The sequence below is a fragment of the Oncorhynchus mykiss genome, chromosome 7 (assembly GCF_013265735.2).
Source record: "Oncorhynchus mykiss isolate Arlee chromosome 7, USDA_OmykA_1.1, whole genome shotgun sequence".
Classification (NCBI taxonomy): domain Eukaryota; kingdom Metazoa; phylum Chordata; class Actinopteri; order Salmoniformes; family Salmonidae; genus Oncorhynchus; species Oncorhynchus mykiss.
The window spans coordinates 68,321,740-68,335,948 of record NC_048571.1 but is presented as its reverse complement, the minus strand read 5'-3'; the positions used below and the strand labels follow the sequence as shown (position 1 = coordinate 68,335,948).

Below are 14,209 nucleotides of genomic sequence, written 5' to 3'. Positions count from 1 at the left end.
CAAACTCGCAACCTTTGGTTTGGGAGACATTCACAAATGCCTACCCGACCAACTAACCACCCATCTGTCTTATCTAACCATACCAAACATAGCATATCATACTAATTTGAGTGTACTGGATTTGCATTGACCAGGCTGGCCATGGGTGATTAACAAATAGTTGGTTCGAGTTTCTGGTGGCGCAGAGCCCAAACACACAGAGGTCTAATACACTAGTCACCTGGCTGTCATCACCTGGGTCTGGATCACCTCAGAGTGCTTCACCTCAGCGTGCTGCTTTGTTACAGGATGTCATTACTCCTTTGAGCTCTTGTCAACCTCTCTGCTCGCCTCTCAATTAGATGCAGGGCTCTGTTATACTGTGTTCTGTCACTCATCATCTCTCTATCTCTGCTGCAGTTGATCTGAGAGCTGGGTGTGATGTGGCATGCCAACGAGCTTTAACTGAACTAGCTCTCTGTCAGTGGGAATTTTGTCTGTTTTTTCTCTTCTCTTCTCCTCTCTTTTCTTTTTCTCCTATTTCTTTTTTTAACTCTCTGTATTCTGTCAGATCCCTGAAAGTGTTAAATATTTGTTATTGGGAATCCTACTGGCACCAATTTCTGCAACTCTCTGGGCACACCACGTCATTTCAATGTGAAGATTTGGGTAATATTTGGTTGAGACATTGATCAATGAGATTTCAACATTTATTCACCCACTCAAAAAGACAGCCAGAAGTTTGTTTAATTCCAAATGTGTTATCACTATGCTTTCAATCATCTAAAGGCACAACCATCAATCCAATGGAAAAACAATGTCACATTTTTTGTTTAGTTATCATCTAAATGTTTTATCACTGCACTTTCAACCATTTAAAAGCACAACAAAGTTCAAATAGGAATACAATGTCAGATGTCACGCCCTGACCTTTTTATGTCTCTATTTGGTTTGGTCAGGGTGTGATTTGGGTGGGCATTCTATGTTCGGTTTTCTATGTTTTTGCCAGGTATGGTTCTCAATCAGGGACAGCTGTCTATCGTTGTCTCTGATTGGGAATCATACTTAGGCAGCCTTTTTCCCTTTTGTCATTGTGGGAAGTTGTCTTTGTTAGGGGTACTATAGCCCTTGTAAGCTTCACGGTCATTTTTGTTATTTCTTGTTTTGTTGGTGACATTTTAACAAATTAAAGAAAATGTACGCTCACAACGCTGAACCTTCGTCTTCCTTGAACGACGGCCGTGACAGAACTTCCCACCACAAATGGACTAAGCAGCTTGGTAAGGAGGAGAAGAGCTTTCTGGAGGAATGGACATGGGAGGAGATACTGGAAGGCAAGAGACCCTTGGCACAGACTCATGAATTTCGCCGTCCTAAGGAGGAACTGGAAGCAGCTGAAACAGAGCGGCGACGCTACAAGGAGTTGGCACAGCGGAGCAGGCATGAGAGGCAGCCCCCCCCCAAAAAATTGTGGGGGGGCACACGAGGAGATTGGCTGAGTCAGGTTGGAGACCTGAGCCAACTCCCCGTGCTTACCGTGGGGAGAAGCGTGGTACTGCTCAAGCACCGTGCTATACGGTGGAGCGCACGGTGTCTCCAGTGCACGTTCACAGCCCGGTGCGCTACATCCCAGCTCCCCGCATCTGCCGGGCTAGGGTGAGCATCCAGCCAGGAAGGATGGTGCCGGCTCAGCGCTCCTGGTCTAGAGTGCATCTCTTCGGCCCAGGATATCCTGTGTGTCTGCACAGCCCAGTGCGTCCTGTGCCAGCGCCCCGCATTTGCAGGGCGAAGATAACCATCCAGCCAGGACGTCTTGTGCGGGCTCTACGCTCGAGACCTCCAGTGCGCCTCCACGGCCCAGTGTATCCGGTGCCTCCGCCAAGAACCAAGCCTCTGTATGTCTCCCCAGCCTGGTGAGTCCTGTGCCTGCTCCCAGAACCAGGCCTCCTGTATGTCTCCCCAGCCTGGATAGCCCTGTGGCAGCTCCATACACCAGGCTGCCCATACGTATCCTCACCCCAGTGATGATCCATGGCACGAAGCCTCCAGTGATGATCCATGGCATGAAGCCTCCAGTGTTGATGCATGGCACGAAGCCTCCAGTGATGATCCATGGCAAGAAGCCTCCAGTGATGATCCATGGCAAGAAGCCTCCAGTGGTGATCCATGGCAAGAAACCTCCTGTGGTGATCCATGGCATGAAGCCTCCAGTGGTGATCCATGGCACGAAGCCTCCAGTGATGATCCATGGCACGAAGCCTCCAGTGATGATCCATGGCACGAAGCCTCCAGTGATGATCCATGGCACGAAGCCTCCAGTGAGGAGTCATGGCACGAAGCCTCCAGCGATGGTCTCCAGTCCGGAGCCTCCAGCGACGGTCTCCAGTCCAGAGCCTCCAGCAACGAGGGTCCCCAGTCCGGGGCCAGCGACGAGGGTCCCTGCACCAGAGGCGCCACCAAAGTGGGGGAGCTAGAGGTGGAGTGGAGTCTACGTCCCGCACCAGAGCCACCACCGCGGATAGATGCCCACCCGGACCCTCCCCTATAGACCCTCCCCAGGTTTTGTGGCCGGACTCCGCACCTTTGGAGGGGTGGGGGGGAGGGGGGGGGGGGGGGTACTGTCACGCCCTGACCTTAGAGAGCCTTTTTATGTCACTATTTTGTTTGGTCAGGGTGTGATTTGGGTGGGCCTTCTATGTTCCGTTTTCTATGTTTTTGTATTTCTATGTTTTGGCCAGGTACAGTATATCACAAAAGTGAGTACACCCCTCACATTTTTGTAAATATTTTAGTATATCTTTTCATGTGACAACACTGAAGAATTAACACTTTGCTACAATGTAAAGTGGTGAATCCCTGGATTCCGCAAGCTCTGAACCTTTTCACCTGGATCGTCGCAGCTAGCTAGCTGCTATCCGAGTGGCTACTCCTGGCTAACGTCTCTGTCCCGAAGCAAGCACCAGTTAGCCTGGAACTAGCCTCGTGCTAGGCCCATCTCCCGGCTAGCTGAAGAGGTCCATCAGCCACTCCTTGGGCTACAATACCCTTTTACTGCCGACACGGAGCCCCACCGATCCCGACTGGTCTACCAATGTAATTTGTTATAGACCACCTTCAGCTTCTAACTCCTAAAAATTCTGGGACACTAAAGTCCATGGAAAATTAGAGCACCTCCTCCCAGCTGCCCACCGATAAATACATGATAATTGGCCCTCCCGGGTGGCACAGTGGTTAAGGGCACTGTACTGCAGCGCCAGCTGCGCCCAGGCTCTGTAGTAACCAGCCGCGACCGGGATGTCCGTGGGGCGACGCACAATTGGCCTAGTGTCGTCCGGGTTAGGGAGGGCTTGGTCAGTAGGGATGTCCTTGTCTCATCGCGACTCCTGTGGCGGGCCGGGCGCAGTGCGCGCTAGCCAAGGTTGCCGGGTGCACGGTGTAGCCTCCGACACATTGGTGCGGCTGGCTTCCGGGTTGGATGCGCGCTGTGTTAAGAAGCAGTGCGGCTAGTTGGGTTGTGTATTGGAGGACGCATGACTTTCAACCTTCGTTTCTCCCGAGCCCGTATGGGAGTTGTAGCAATGAGACAAGATAGTAGCTACTACAACAATTGGATACCACGAAATTGGGATAATTTTTTTTTTTTTTAAATAAAAATAAAAAACATGATAATTGAGAATTCAATAAGCATTTTTCTAAGGCTGGCCATGCTCTCCACCTGGCTCCCCCTACCCCGGTCAACAGCCCTGCAACCTCCACAGCAACTTGCACAAGGCTCCCCGATTTCTCCTTCACCCAAATTCAGATAGCTGATGTTCTGAAAGAGTTGCAACATCTGGACCCCTACAAATCAGCTGGGCTAGACAATCTGACCCTCTCTTTCTAAAATTATCCGCCGCAATTATTGGAACCCCTATTACTTGTCTGTTCAACCTCTCTTTCGTATCGTCTGAGATCTCCAAAGATCGGAAAGCTGCCACGATCATCCCCCTTTTCAAAGGGGGAGACACTCTAGACCAAAACTGTTACAGACCTATATCTATCCTACCTTGCCTTTCTAAGGTCTTCGAAAGCCAAGTTAACAAACAGATCACAGACCATTTCGAATCCCACCGTACCTTCTCCGCTATGCAATCTGGTTTCCGAGCTGGACATGGGTGCACCTCAGCCATGCTCGAGGTCCTAAACAATATCATAACCGCCATCGATAAGAGACAATACTGTGCAGCTGTATTCATCGACCTGGCCAAGGCTTTCGACTCTGTCAATCACCACATTCTTATCGGCAGACTCAACAGCCTTGGTATCTCAAATGACTGCCTCGCCTGGCTCACCAATTACTTCTCAGACAGAGTTCAGTGTGTCAAATCAGAGAGCCTGTTGTCCGGACCTCTGGAAGTCTCTATGGGGGGTGCCACAGGGTTCAGTTCTTGGGCTGACTCTTTTCCCTGTATACATCAATGATGTCGCTCTTGCTGCTGGTGATTCTCTGATCCACCTCGACGCAGACGACACAATTCTGTATACTTCTGGCCCTTCTTTGGGCACTGTGTTAACAAACCTCCAGACGAGCTTCAATGCCATACAACTCTCCTTCCGTGGCCTCCAACTGCTCTTAAATGCAAGTAAAACTAAATGCATGCTCTTCACCCAATCGCTGCCTGCACTTGCCCGCCCATCCAGCATCACTACTCCGAACTGTTCTTAAGCATCTCCAATCCAAAATTAAATCTAGAATCACCTTCCTATTTCGCAACAAAGCATCCTTCACTCATGCTGCCAAACATACCCTCGTAAAACTGACCATCCTACCAATCCTTGACTTTGGCAATGTCATTTACAAAATAGCCTCCAACACTCTACTCAGCAAATTGAATACAGTCTATCACAGTGCCATCAGTTTTGTCACCAAAGCCCCATATACTACCCACCACTGCAACCTGTATGCTCTCGTTGGCTGGCCCTCACTTCATATTTGTCGCCAAACCCACTGGCTCCAGGTCATCTATAAGTCTTTGCTACGTAAAGCCCCACCTTATCTCAGCTCAATGGTCACTATAGCAGCACCCACCCCTTAGCACGCGCTCCAGCCGGTATATTTCACTGGTCACCCGCAAAGCCAATTCCTCATTTGGCCGCCTTTCCTTCCAGTTCTCTGCTGCCAATTACTGGAACGAATTGCAAAAATCACTGAAGTTGGAGACTCATATCCCCCTCACTAACTTTAAGCATCAGCTGTCAGAGCAGCACACAGATCATTGCACCTTTACACAGCCCATCTGTAAATAGCCAATCCAACTACCTCATCCCCATATTGTTTTCGTTTTTTTGCTACTTTGCACCCCAGTATCTCTACTTCCACATTCATGTTCTGCACATCTATCACTCTAGTGTTTAATTGCTAAATTGTAATTACTTTGCCACTATGGCCTATTTATTGCCTTTCCTCCCTAATCTTACCTCTTTTTCACGCAATGTATATAGATTTTTTCTATTGCGTTATTGACTGTACGTGTGTTTATTCCATGTGTAACTGTGTTGTTGTTTGTGTCGCTGTCACGACTCCGACCGAGGGTGGCTCCCCTTCCCGTTCGGGTGGCGCTCGGCGGTCGTTGTCGCCGGCCTACTAGCTGCCACTGATTCTTTCCTCCCCCCCTTATGTGTTTATTGAGTACACCTGTTTTGAGTTGGGTATAATTAGGGAGGCTTTATTAGTCAGCCGGCCTGCCTGGTTCTTTGTGCGGGATTAATTATTGTGACCTTCTGTTTTGTGTAACTTGTGTGCACGTCTGTGGGTTATGTGTTTTCCCATTTCGTGGGTTTTGCTGGACAGTTTAAGTCCCCGTGTTTGGGGCGTTTGTTTTGTTATACTCCCTGTGTTTTCGTGGAGTTGGCTTATGTTCGCCGTGTTGTGCATTAAAGTAGCACTACCCTGAACTCTCTGCTTCCTGTGCCTGACTTCTCACCCACTACACTCAGAACGTTACAGTCGCACTGCTTTGCTCTATCTTGGCCAGGTCGCAGTTGTAAATGAGAACTTTTTCTCAACTGGCCTACCTTGTTAAATAAAGGTGAAATAAAATCAAATGTAAAATTAAAATAAAAACATGGAGTTAGCAGAACAAATTGCTTTTTACGTTGAACGTCCAGTTTAAAGTGTCATTCTACCAAATCACATCAGTCTTCAGACCATCATTAATATGCAGTAGGGGTTCCATAAACAGCAGAGAAAATACCCATGAGAAGCCTATTTCTCACATATCCAGTTGTCTAAAGAGGAACACCGATAGTCATGCCATTCTCCTGATGAGTGATAAGAGATAAACACACAGCTCAAGTTTGCACCACCATCAGGCAGTCCATCCCGCCAATACCTGCAGTGGAAACAATAAAGAGGTAGACTGGCCACTCTCTCAGAATCTAGAGTATGAACAACACAGATAATCAGTCCTACTCCTTAAGCTGTGGTCAGTGGTGTGCCGTTCACCAATTTCAGAGTCAGTCAGACCAATCCAGACATGATTAACTGATTAAAACCCATTGATAAATGTTTATTGTGGTGACAGGAAACAATATTGTTAATAGAAATTCTCAACTGATTTTATCTCTCTCGCTAACCAACATCGAGGTAGAAAGCGAGAGCGAGAAAGAGAGATCGTTGTATGCATAATGAACTATATATCTTAACATCGGGAATAAAACAATAAAAAGAGGAAGCTATAGAGGAAACCACGGAACAGAATGAACAAGCGGGTTGAAGAGCGGGTTACACAAAACTGTCTGCTTTACAAGCTTCAATCCCAAATGACACCCTATTTCCCTGTGTAGTGCCTTGTATAGAGAATAGAGTGCCATTTGTGATACATCTCAATTGTCTCCTTCTTATTGGTGGTTTGAGCCTTGAAACATCCTGCCACCTGCTGTGGGCCACAAACAGAGAACAGAGAAGGACCAGGCTTAGACACATCAGACCAACTATTCAACTACTACTCAGTCAGAAAGGTGATCATAAGTAAGTTAATACTGTCAGCAAAAGTAAATTAGAATCATAGATATTACAATAAGAGGTCAGACAGACAGACTGCAGTTAGTTAAGATGGTCGACTATGTCAATAAACAGGCTATTGAATTAAACAAGGTTATTGAAGGAAACGAGAACAGAGCAACGAGGAGAGTAAAGACTGAGACCCATCTCTCAGGTAAGAACAAATCATTTCTCCCTCTCTCTCTCGCACACACACCACATAATCAACACTTATTTATGGTTCAGTTGGTACGAGCGTGGGGTTCAAAACCTGCTGGGGTCACATACACTATAATGTATGCATTCAATGTATTTATTTGGAACTATTTAAATACAAAATAACCTTTTTAAACAACAACAACGTGGACACCCTACCACTGTTTTTGGTAAACAGCTGAGCGATGGGGCTGGAGAAATGTAACCACCCTCAAATTCATAGACAGAGATAGTATGCAAGGACTGAACATCCATAAGATCAAAATGACAGTTTTAACCATTTGAGGCTATAAACTGTTAGTTTTACAATCCATTGTTAACAGTTCCACCGTAAAACAAGCTTATAGTTTGGGTTCTGATGGGTTAGACAGTTAAACTAAGCTCATGAGGAATAAATCATTTACATTATTCAAAAAAATAAATATATATTAGTTGCATACAAATACACATTAGCATATGTTATTGAGGGTGTAGTGAAATGATTGACTTCCAAGCTCCAACAGTGCAGTAATACTGTATCTAACAATACACATACATATGTACAATTCTAAAAGTAAAATAATGGAATTAAGAAATATAGAAATATTAGAACGAGTAATGTCGGAGTCCGGAGTATAAATATATGATGGGATGTATAGTATAGACATTATGGACAGTATGTGGATAGAAAATATAGTATATCTGAAAAATACGTAGCATAGTATATGTACAACAATAGTTGAATAGGATGGCCTTGACTAGAATACAGTATATACATATGAAATGGGTGAAACAGTATGTAAACATTAGTGTCCAGTGTTCCATTATTAAAGTGACAAGTGTTCCATGTTTATGTACATAGGGCAGCAGCCTCTAAGGTGCATGGTTGAGTAACCATGTGGTAGCAGGCTAGTGGAGGCCGTCTAGTGATGGCTATTTAACAGTCTGATGGCCTTGAGATATTAGCTGTTTTTCAGTCTCTCGCTCCCAGCACCTGTACTGACTTCGCCTTCTGGATGATAGCAGGGTTAACAGGCCGTGGTTCAGGTGAATGAGGTCTTTGATGAAGTTCTTGGACCTCCTGTGACACCGGGTGCTGCAGATGTCCTGGAGGGCAGGCAGTTACCCCCTGTGATGCGTTGGGCAGACCTCACCACCCTCTGGAAACACATGATGCGGTTGCAGACGGTGCAGTGATACAGCCCGGCAGGATGCTCTCAATGGTGCATCAGTAAAAGTTTGTGAAGGTCTTAGTGGCCGAGCTGAAATTCTGTTGAGCCTTCTTCACACTGTCTGTGTGAGTGGACCATTTCAGATTGCGCTGTTGCGAACAGTGCAATTGCTGTACAGGCGGTGATACAGTTTCTCTCAATGGTGCATCTGTAGAAGTTTGTGAAATTCTTAGGGGCACATTTCTTTACCACCAGTCGCTGTTGTGACTTCTTCACCACACTATCTGTGTGGATGGACCATTTCAGGTTGTCAGTGATGTGCACGCTGAGAAAGTCATTGGTGAACAGGGAGTACAAGAGGGGGCTGAGCAAGCACCCTTGTGGGGCCCATGTGTTGAGGATCAGCGTAGTAGAGGTGTTATTGCTTAGCTTCACTACCTGGGGGTGGCCTATCAGGTAGTCCAGGACCCAGTTGCACAGAGCAAGGTTAAGACCCAAGGTGCCAAGCTTAATGATGAGCTTGGAGGGTACTATAGTGTTGAAGGCTGAGTTGTAGTCAATGAACAGCATTATTACATAGTTATTCCTCTTGTCCAGAAGGGATAGGGCAGTGTGCAGTGCAATGGCGATTGCATTATCCATGGATCTTTTGGGGCGGTATGCAAATTCCAGTGGGTCTAGGATGTCAGGTAAGGTGGAGGTGATTTGATCCTTAACTAACCTCTCAAAGCACTTCGTGATGACAGAAGTGAGTGCTACGGGGCGATAATTAACACGTTTAAATGTCTTACTCGCATCAACTATGGAAAACGAGAACTCACAGTCCTCAGGAATTAATAGGTAAATATCATTCATTTAAAAGTCCCAAAAAATTGATGTAGCAACCACAGATTGACCCTGTAATCACGCTACAGCTATATTGTGTAATTTCGGGTAATTTCTTCATACATTAGCTTCCTGTTTATCCCATTTGAGATGATAGCACTCTTGAGCAAACTGTTGCTGCCAACCGTCAATCGGGGTAAACCAATGACGCAATGGAAATGTTTGGTTGTCAGAATTTGTATTATAATCGTTAGTGATGTGGGATAATATGTTAGTGATGTTTAATGATATTAATTAGTGATGTAGAATGATGGTGTGTGTGTGTGTGTGTGTGTCGGCGTGTGTGTGTTCCTCTGCAGATGGAAGAACAAGACTCTACAGGCTGGCTGCTGTGTGTTTTGGGATGATGTGTATTCTACAAGTCATTCTCAACATCTCCCTAAAGCTAGCTTTCTGTGAGTGAGTCAGTGTCCTAAATTACACAATATCAGCGCTCTTCCATTTATAGTACATTACTTTTGACCAGGGCCCAGGGCCCAGAGGACTCTGGTCAAAAGTAGTGCAATACATAGAGTATAGTATGCTATTTGGGACCCTTTTCCATTTGGGACCCTAGGGTGCCATTTTGGACCCTATTCTATGTACAGTGTATTCATTTTAACCAGTACCCATAGTGCAGGTATATAGTGACTTGCGAAAGAAATAACAAACAAAATAAGACAAAAAAACGGAAAACTTGAGCATGCATAACTATTCACCCCCCCCAAAGTCAATACTTCGTAGAGCCACCTTTTGCAGCAATTACAGCTGCAAGTCTCTATATGTCTCTATAAACTTGGCACATATAAACTTGGCACATCTAGCCACTGGGATTTTTGCACATTCTTCAAGGCAAAACTGCTCCATCTCCTTCAAGTTGGATGGGTTCCGCTGGTGTACAACAATCTTTAAGTCATACCACAGATTCGCAATTTAGGTCTGGACTTTGACTAGGCCGTTCCAAAACATTTAAATATTTCCCCTTAAATCACTCGAGTGTTGCTTTAGCAGTATTCTTAGGGTCATTGTCCTGCTGAAAGGTGAACCTCCATACCAGTCTCAAATGTCTGGAAGACTGAAACAGGTTTCCCTCAAGAATTTCCCTGTGTTTAGCGCCATCCATCATTCCTTCAATTCTGACAAGTTTCCCAGTCCCTGGCTATGAAAAACATCCCCACAGCATGATGCTGCTACCACCATGGTTCCCTCTGGGGATGTTGTTCTCGGGGTGATGATGTTGGTTGTTGGGTTTGTGCCTGACAGTGTTTTCCTTGATGGCCAAAAAAAAAAAAAAAACTCAATTTTAGTCTCATCTGACCAGAGCACCTTCTTCCATATGTTTCCTCAATAAAGTATGTATCAGTAAAGTTTTTTCTTCAAGCAATGGCTTTTTTTCTGGCCACTCTTCCATAAAGCCCAGCTCTGTGGAGTGTATGGCTTAAAGTGGTCCTATGGACAGATACTCCAATCTCCACTGTGGAGCTTTGCAGCTCCTTCAGGGTTATCTTTGGTCTCTTAGTTGCCCTCCTTGCCTGATCCATTACTTTTGGTGGGCAGCCCTCTCTTGGCAGGTTTGTTGTGGTGCCATATTCTTTCCGTTTTTTAATAATGGATTTAATGGTGCTCTATGGGATGTTCAAAGTTTGATATTTTTTTTAATAGCCCAACCCTGATCTGTTCTCCACAACTTTGTCCCTGACCTGTTTGGAGAACTCCTTGGTCTTCATAGCGTCCCTTGCTTGGTGGTTCCCCTTGCTTAGTGATGTTGCAGACTCTGGGGCCTTTCAGAACAGGTGTATATATATATATATATATATATATATATATATATGAGATTATGTGACACTTAGATTGCAGACAGGTGGACTTTACTTAACTTATGTGACTCCTGAAGGTAATTATTTAGGGGCTTCATAGCAAAGGGGGTGAATACATATGCACTCACCACTTTAGTTTTTTTTTTTTGGGGGGGGGGGGTTGAAACAAGTACTTTTAAAAATGTCACTTCACCAATTTGGACTATTTTGTGTATGTTCATTACATGAAATCCAAATAAAAAATATCAACAAAATAGGAAAAACGCCAAGGGGGTAAATTATATTGGAAGGCATTGTAAATGTATTTTACTATATTACTATAGTTCTATACTCACAAAGCATGGATCACAATTCAGACAAATCAAATTTATTTATATAGCCCTTCGTACATCAGCTGATATCTCAAAGTGCTGTACAGAAACCCAGCCTAAAACCCCAAACAGCAAGCAATGCAGGTGTAGAAGCACTTGATGTTACATAGCTTGTGGAACCAGAAGTTTGTCAATAATGTTGACACACAAAAATGTTATCATCCATAGATAATTGAGTGACTACTGTAACTCGTGCCCTTGGCCTTGTGTACGTCACTGAACATTGTACAATGCATTACTGCACTAAAATACATAGGGGGCCATTTGGGATGTATCCCAGGAGCTTCTCTTCTCTCTCTTTATTTCGTTCTCTGATGAAGAGTTGGAGGACCAGCATGGCTGGAGGGAGTTTCCACCATATTCCTCACACCATTTCAATTCAATCCATGAGGGGGGAGTGTACGAGTGTACACGGGATAAGGGTGGTGGATAAGGGTGGTGAATCGAAATTTAGCCCCCGTCAGTTATCTACACCCCCTCAGTTAATTACAATGTTAGAATGTGTTGTTCAATACGTGTAATATATATTTATCCAACGAAGTTTAAAATCTGTCCTAAAAATCTTGCCCTTTTTCCAAATGTGTGCAGTTGTACACTTCCCTTCATGGAATTAAAAGGAAATGACTGGTGCATGGGAATTCCCTCGTGTCCATGCCTACACCAAGCCAATGCTTATAGATTTGTGGGATTGTAGTGGACAAGTGCACACTTGAGGAGAAAGGAGAGATTGTTGGAACACAACCCAGATCTGAATAGTTTAAATATGATGTGTGCTGTCTGTACTGTAGGTACCGGAAGAGTGGTGGAAGATAGGGACATGGGGGTCCCAACAAGGACTCTGTTAGGGTGTATTGAAGGATGGAGGCTGTCGGGATCCAGCTGTTACTTCCTGTCTACTGAGAAGAAAACCTGGGAGGAGAGCAGACAAGACTGTCTGGAGAGAGGAGCAGACCTGGTGGTTGTAAACAGCAGAAATGAACAGGTGAGAGAGAGAAAGAGAGAGATTCACACACTTATGAATCAGGTAAATAATTACTCACATGTAATTGACATATTTTTCTCAACAACAGAAATTCCTCACTGGATTAAGCAGGAATATTGATAGTGTTTGGATCGGTCTGACTGATAGAGAGACAGAGGGGACCTGGAAATGGGTGGATGGTACACCACTGGCCACAAGGTGAGAGATAATAATCTGGCCATATGACTAACCATTTTAAGTAGAACAACATCTGGGTATGACTTAGAATGTTTACCACAGTGTCTGACTGTCTGGTTCTCTGTGTTGTTTTCCTTGCAGGTACTGGGGGCGTAACCAGCCTGATAATGGTGCTGTTTTTGTAGTACACATAGGAGAGGAGGACTGTGTTGAGATTAATTATGGGTATTCTGACCCTGTAAATAAATGGAATGACATAGCATGTAACTCTCAATTTAACTGGATTTGTGAAAGGGTGATATAACAAACAATAGCTTATTATGTACAGTAGCATTGCATGTAGGTCTCTCTCTCTTTCGCTCACTCTCTATATGGTTAGGGTTAGGCATAAGATTAGCAGTGTGGTTAGGGTTAGGTTTACAATCAGATTTGAAGAAGATACATTTTAGAAATAGGCAGGGTTTCTGACTTTGCAATTAGGCCAGAGAGTGACAAACGAGAAATAGTGGTATTACAGACTTGCCTATGGGCTCTTTCTCAACTCACCTTTCCTCGATTCCTCCTCACATCCTCTCTCCTCCTCAAAACACATTGGAGAATACAATCCAAGGGGAGGGACCTTGGGCCTTCTCTTATAGAGTTGAGGGTGAGGAGAAAAGGAGAGGAGATTAAATGAAATTTAAAAAACGTGGAGTAGACGTTGAATTTATGTCTGTGCCCAGTGGGACTGTACTCTGTAAAATAATTGTATTAATTGATTTTATTAGGAACGTGTCATGCCATAGGCTTAGGCACAGAAAGTAAAGTAATAAAGGAGCAATATACTAGCAGGTGTACCAGCTTCATGCTTGAATGTGATTGGTTCGTTAAAATAGTGTGACATGAACACAGACAGAGGGTAGAACAGTACTGCAAAAAAAGTACAAAAAAAGTATGAAAATGCAAGTCGCTTTGGATAAGAGCGTCTGCTAAATGAGTAAAATGTCAAATGTACTAAGAGGACACAGATACACAGCATGCCGAACGCAGGCACGTACACAAGCATGCAGGCAGGCACACACTTACACATAAGTGTGAAGTTCAGCATACAGTAGATATTAACATTAGGAATCAGTTAGAAAGGTAATCATACAGTAGATATTACCACTAGGAGTCTTTTTTCTTCTTAAAGGGGTGGATCAGCTTAATATTGTGGAAAGAATATTGGTTCCATCAATGTAATTGTCTGCATCATTTCCAATCCTCCATATTTTTTGGGTAAATATATATCCATACACGCATGCATACATATACACATATACATACTGTAAGGGTTTTCCTGTGGTGAAGGAGAAGCGGACCAAAATGCAGCGTGGTGGTTATTCATGTTCTTTAATAAAGGAACTAGACACGAAATAACTAACAAAACAATAAATGTGCAAAAACCTAAACAGTCCTATCTGGTGCAAACACAGAGACAGGAACAATCACCCACAAATACACAGTGAAACCCAGGCTACCTAAGTATGATTCTCAATCAGAGACAACTAATGACACCTGCCTCTGATTGAGAACCATACTAGGCCGAAACATAGAAATACCCAAAACCTAGAAAAACAAACATAGACTGCCCACCCCAACTCACGCCCTGA

General features: G+C 44.4%; 1 protein-coding gene across 2 annotated transcripts; it reads left to right on the top strand.

Annotated features, from left to right (window-relative positions):
- The first annotated feature begins 6,725 nt into the window (after positions 1 to 6,725).
- Positions 6,726 to 13,405, top strand: LOC110528343 (CD209 antigen-like protein D). Of its 2 annotated transcripts, XM_021610348.2 has the most exons (5): positions 6,727 to 7,175; positions 9,552 to 9,647; positions 12,208 to 12,401; positions 12,490 to 12,599; positions 12,720 to 13,405. In XM_021610348.2, the coding sequence occupies exons 1-5, from the start codon at positions 7,073 to 7,075 to the stop codon at positions 12,880 to 12,882; spliced, it is 666 nt and encodes a 221-aa protein (XP_021466023.1). In that variant the 5' UTR covers positions 6,727 to 7,072; the 3' UTR covers positions 12,883 to 13,405. The 2 variants fall into 2 exon arrangements, with proteins under 2 accessions (XP_021466024.1, XP_021466023.1); XM_021610349.2 differs by lacking the exon at positions 9,552 to 9,647 and having other exon boundaries at positions 6,726 to 7,175.
- The last annotated feature ends 804 nt before the right edge of the window (positions 13,406 to 14,209 follow it).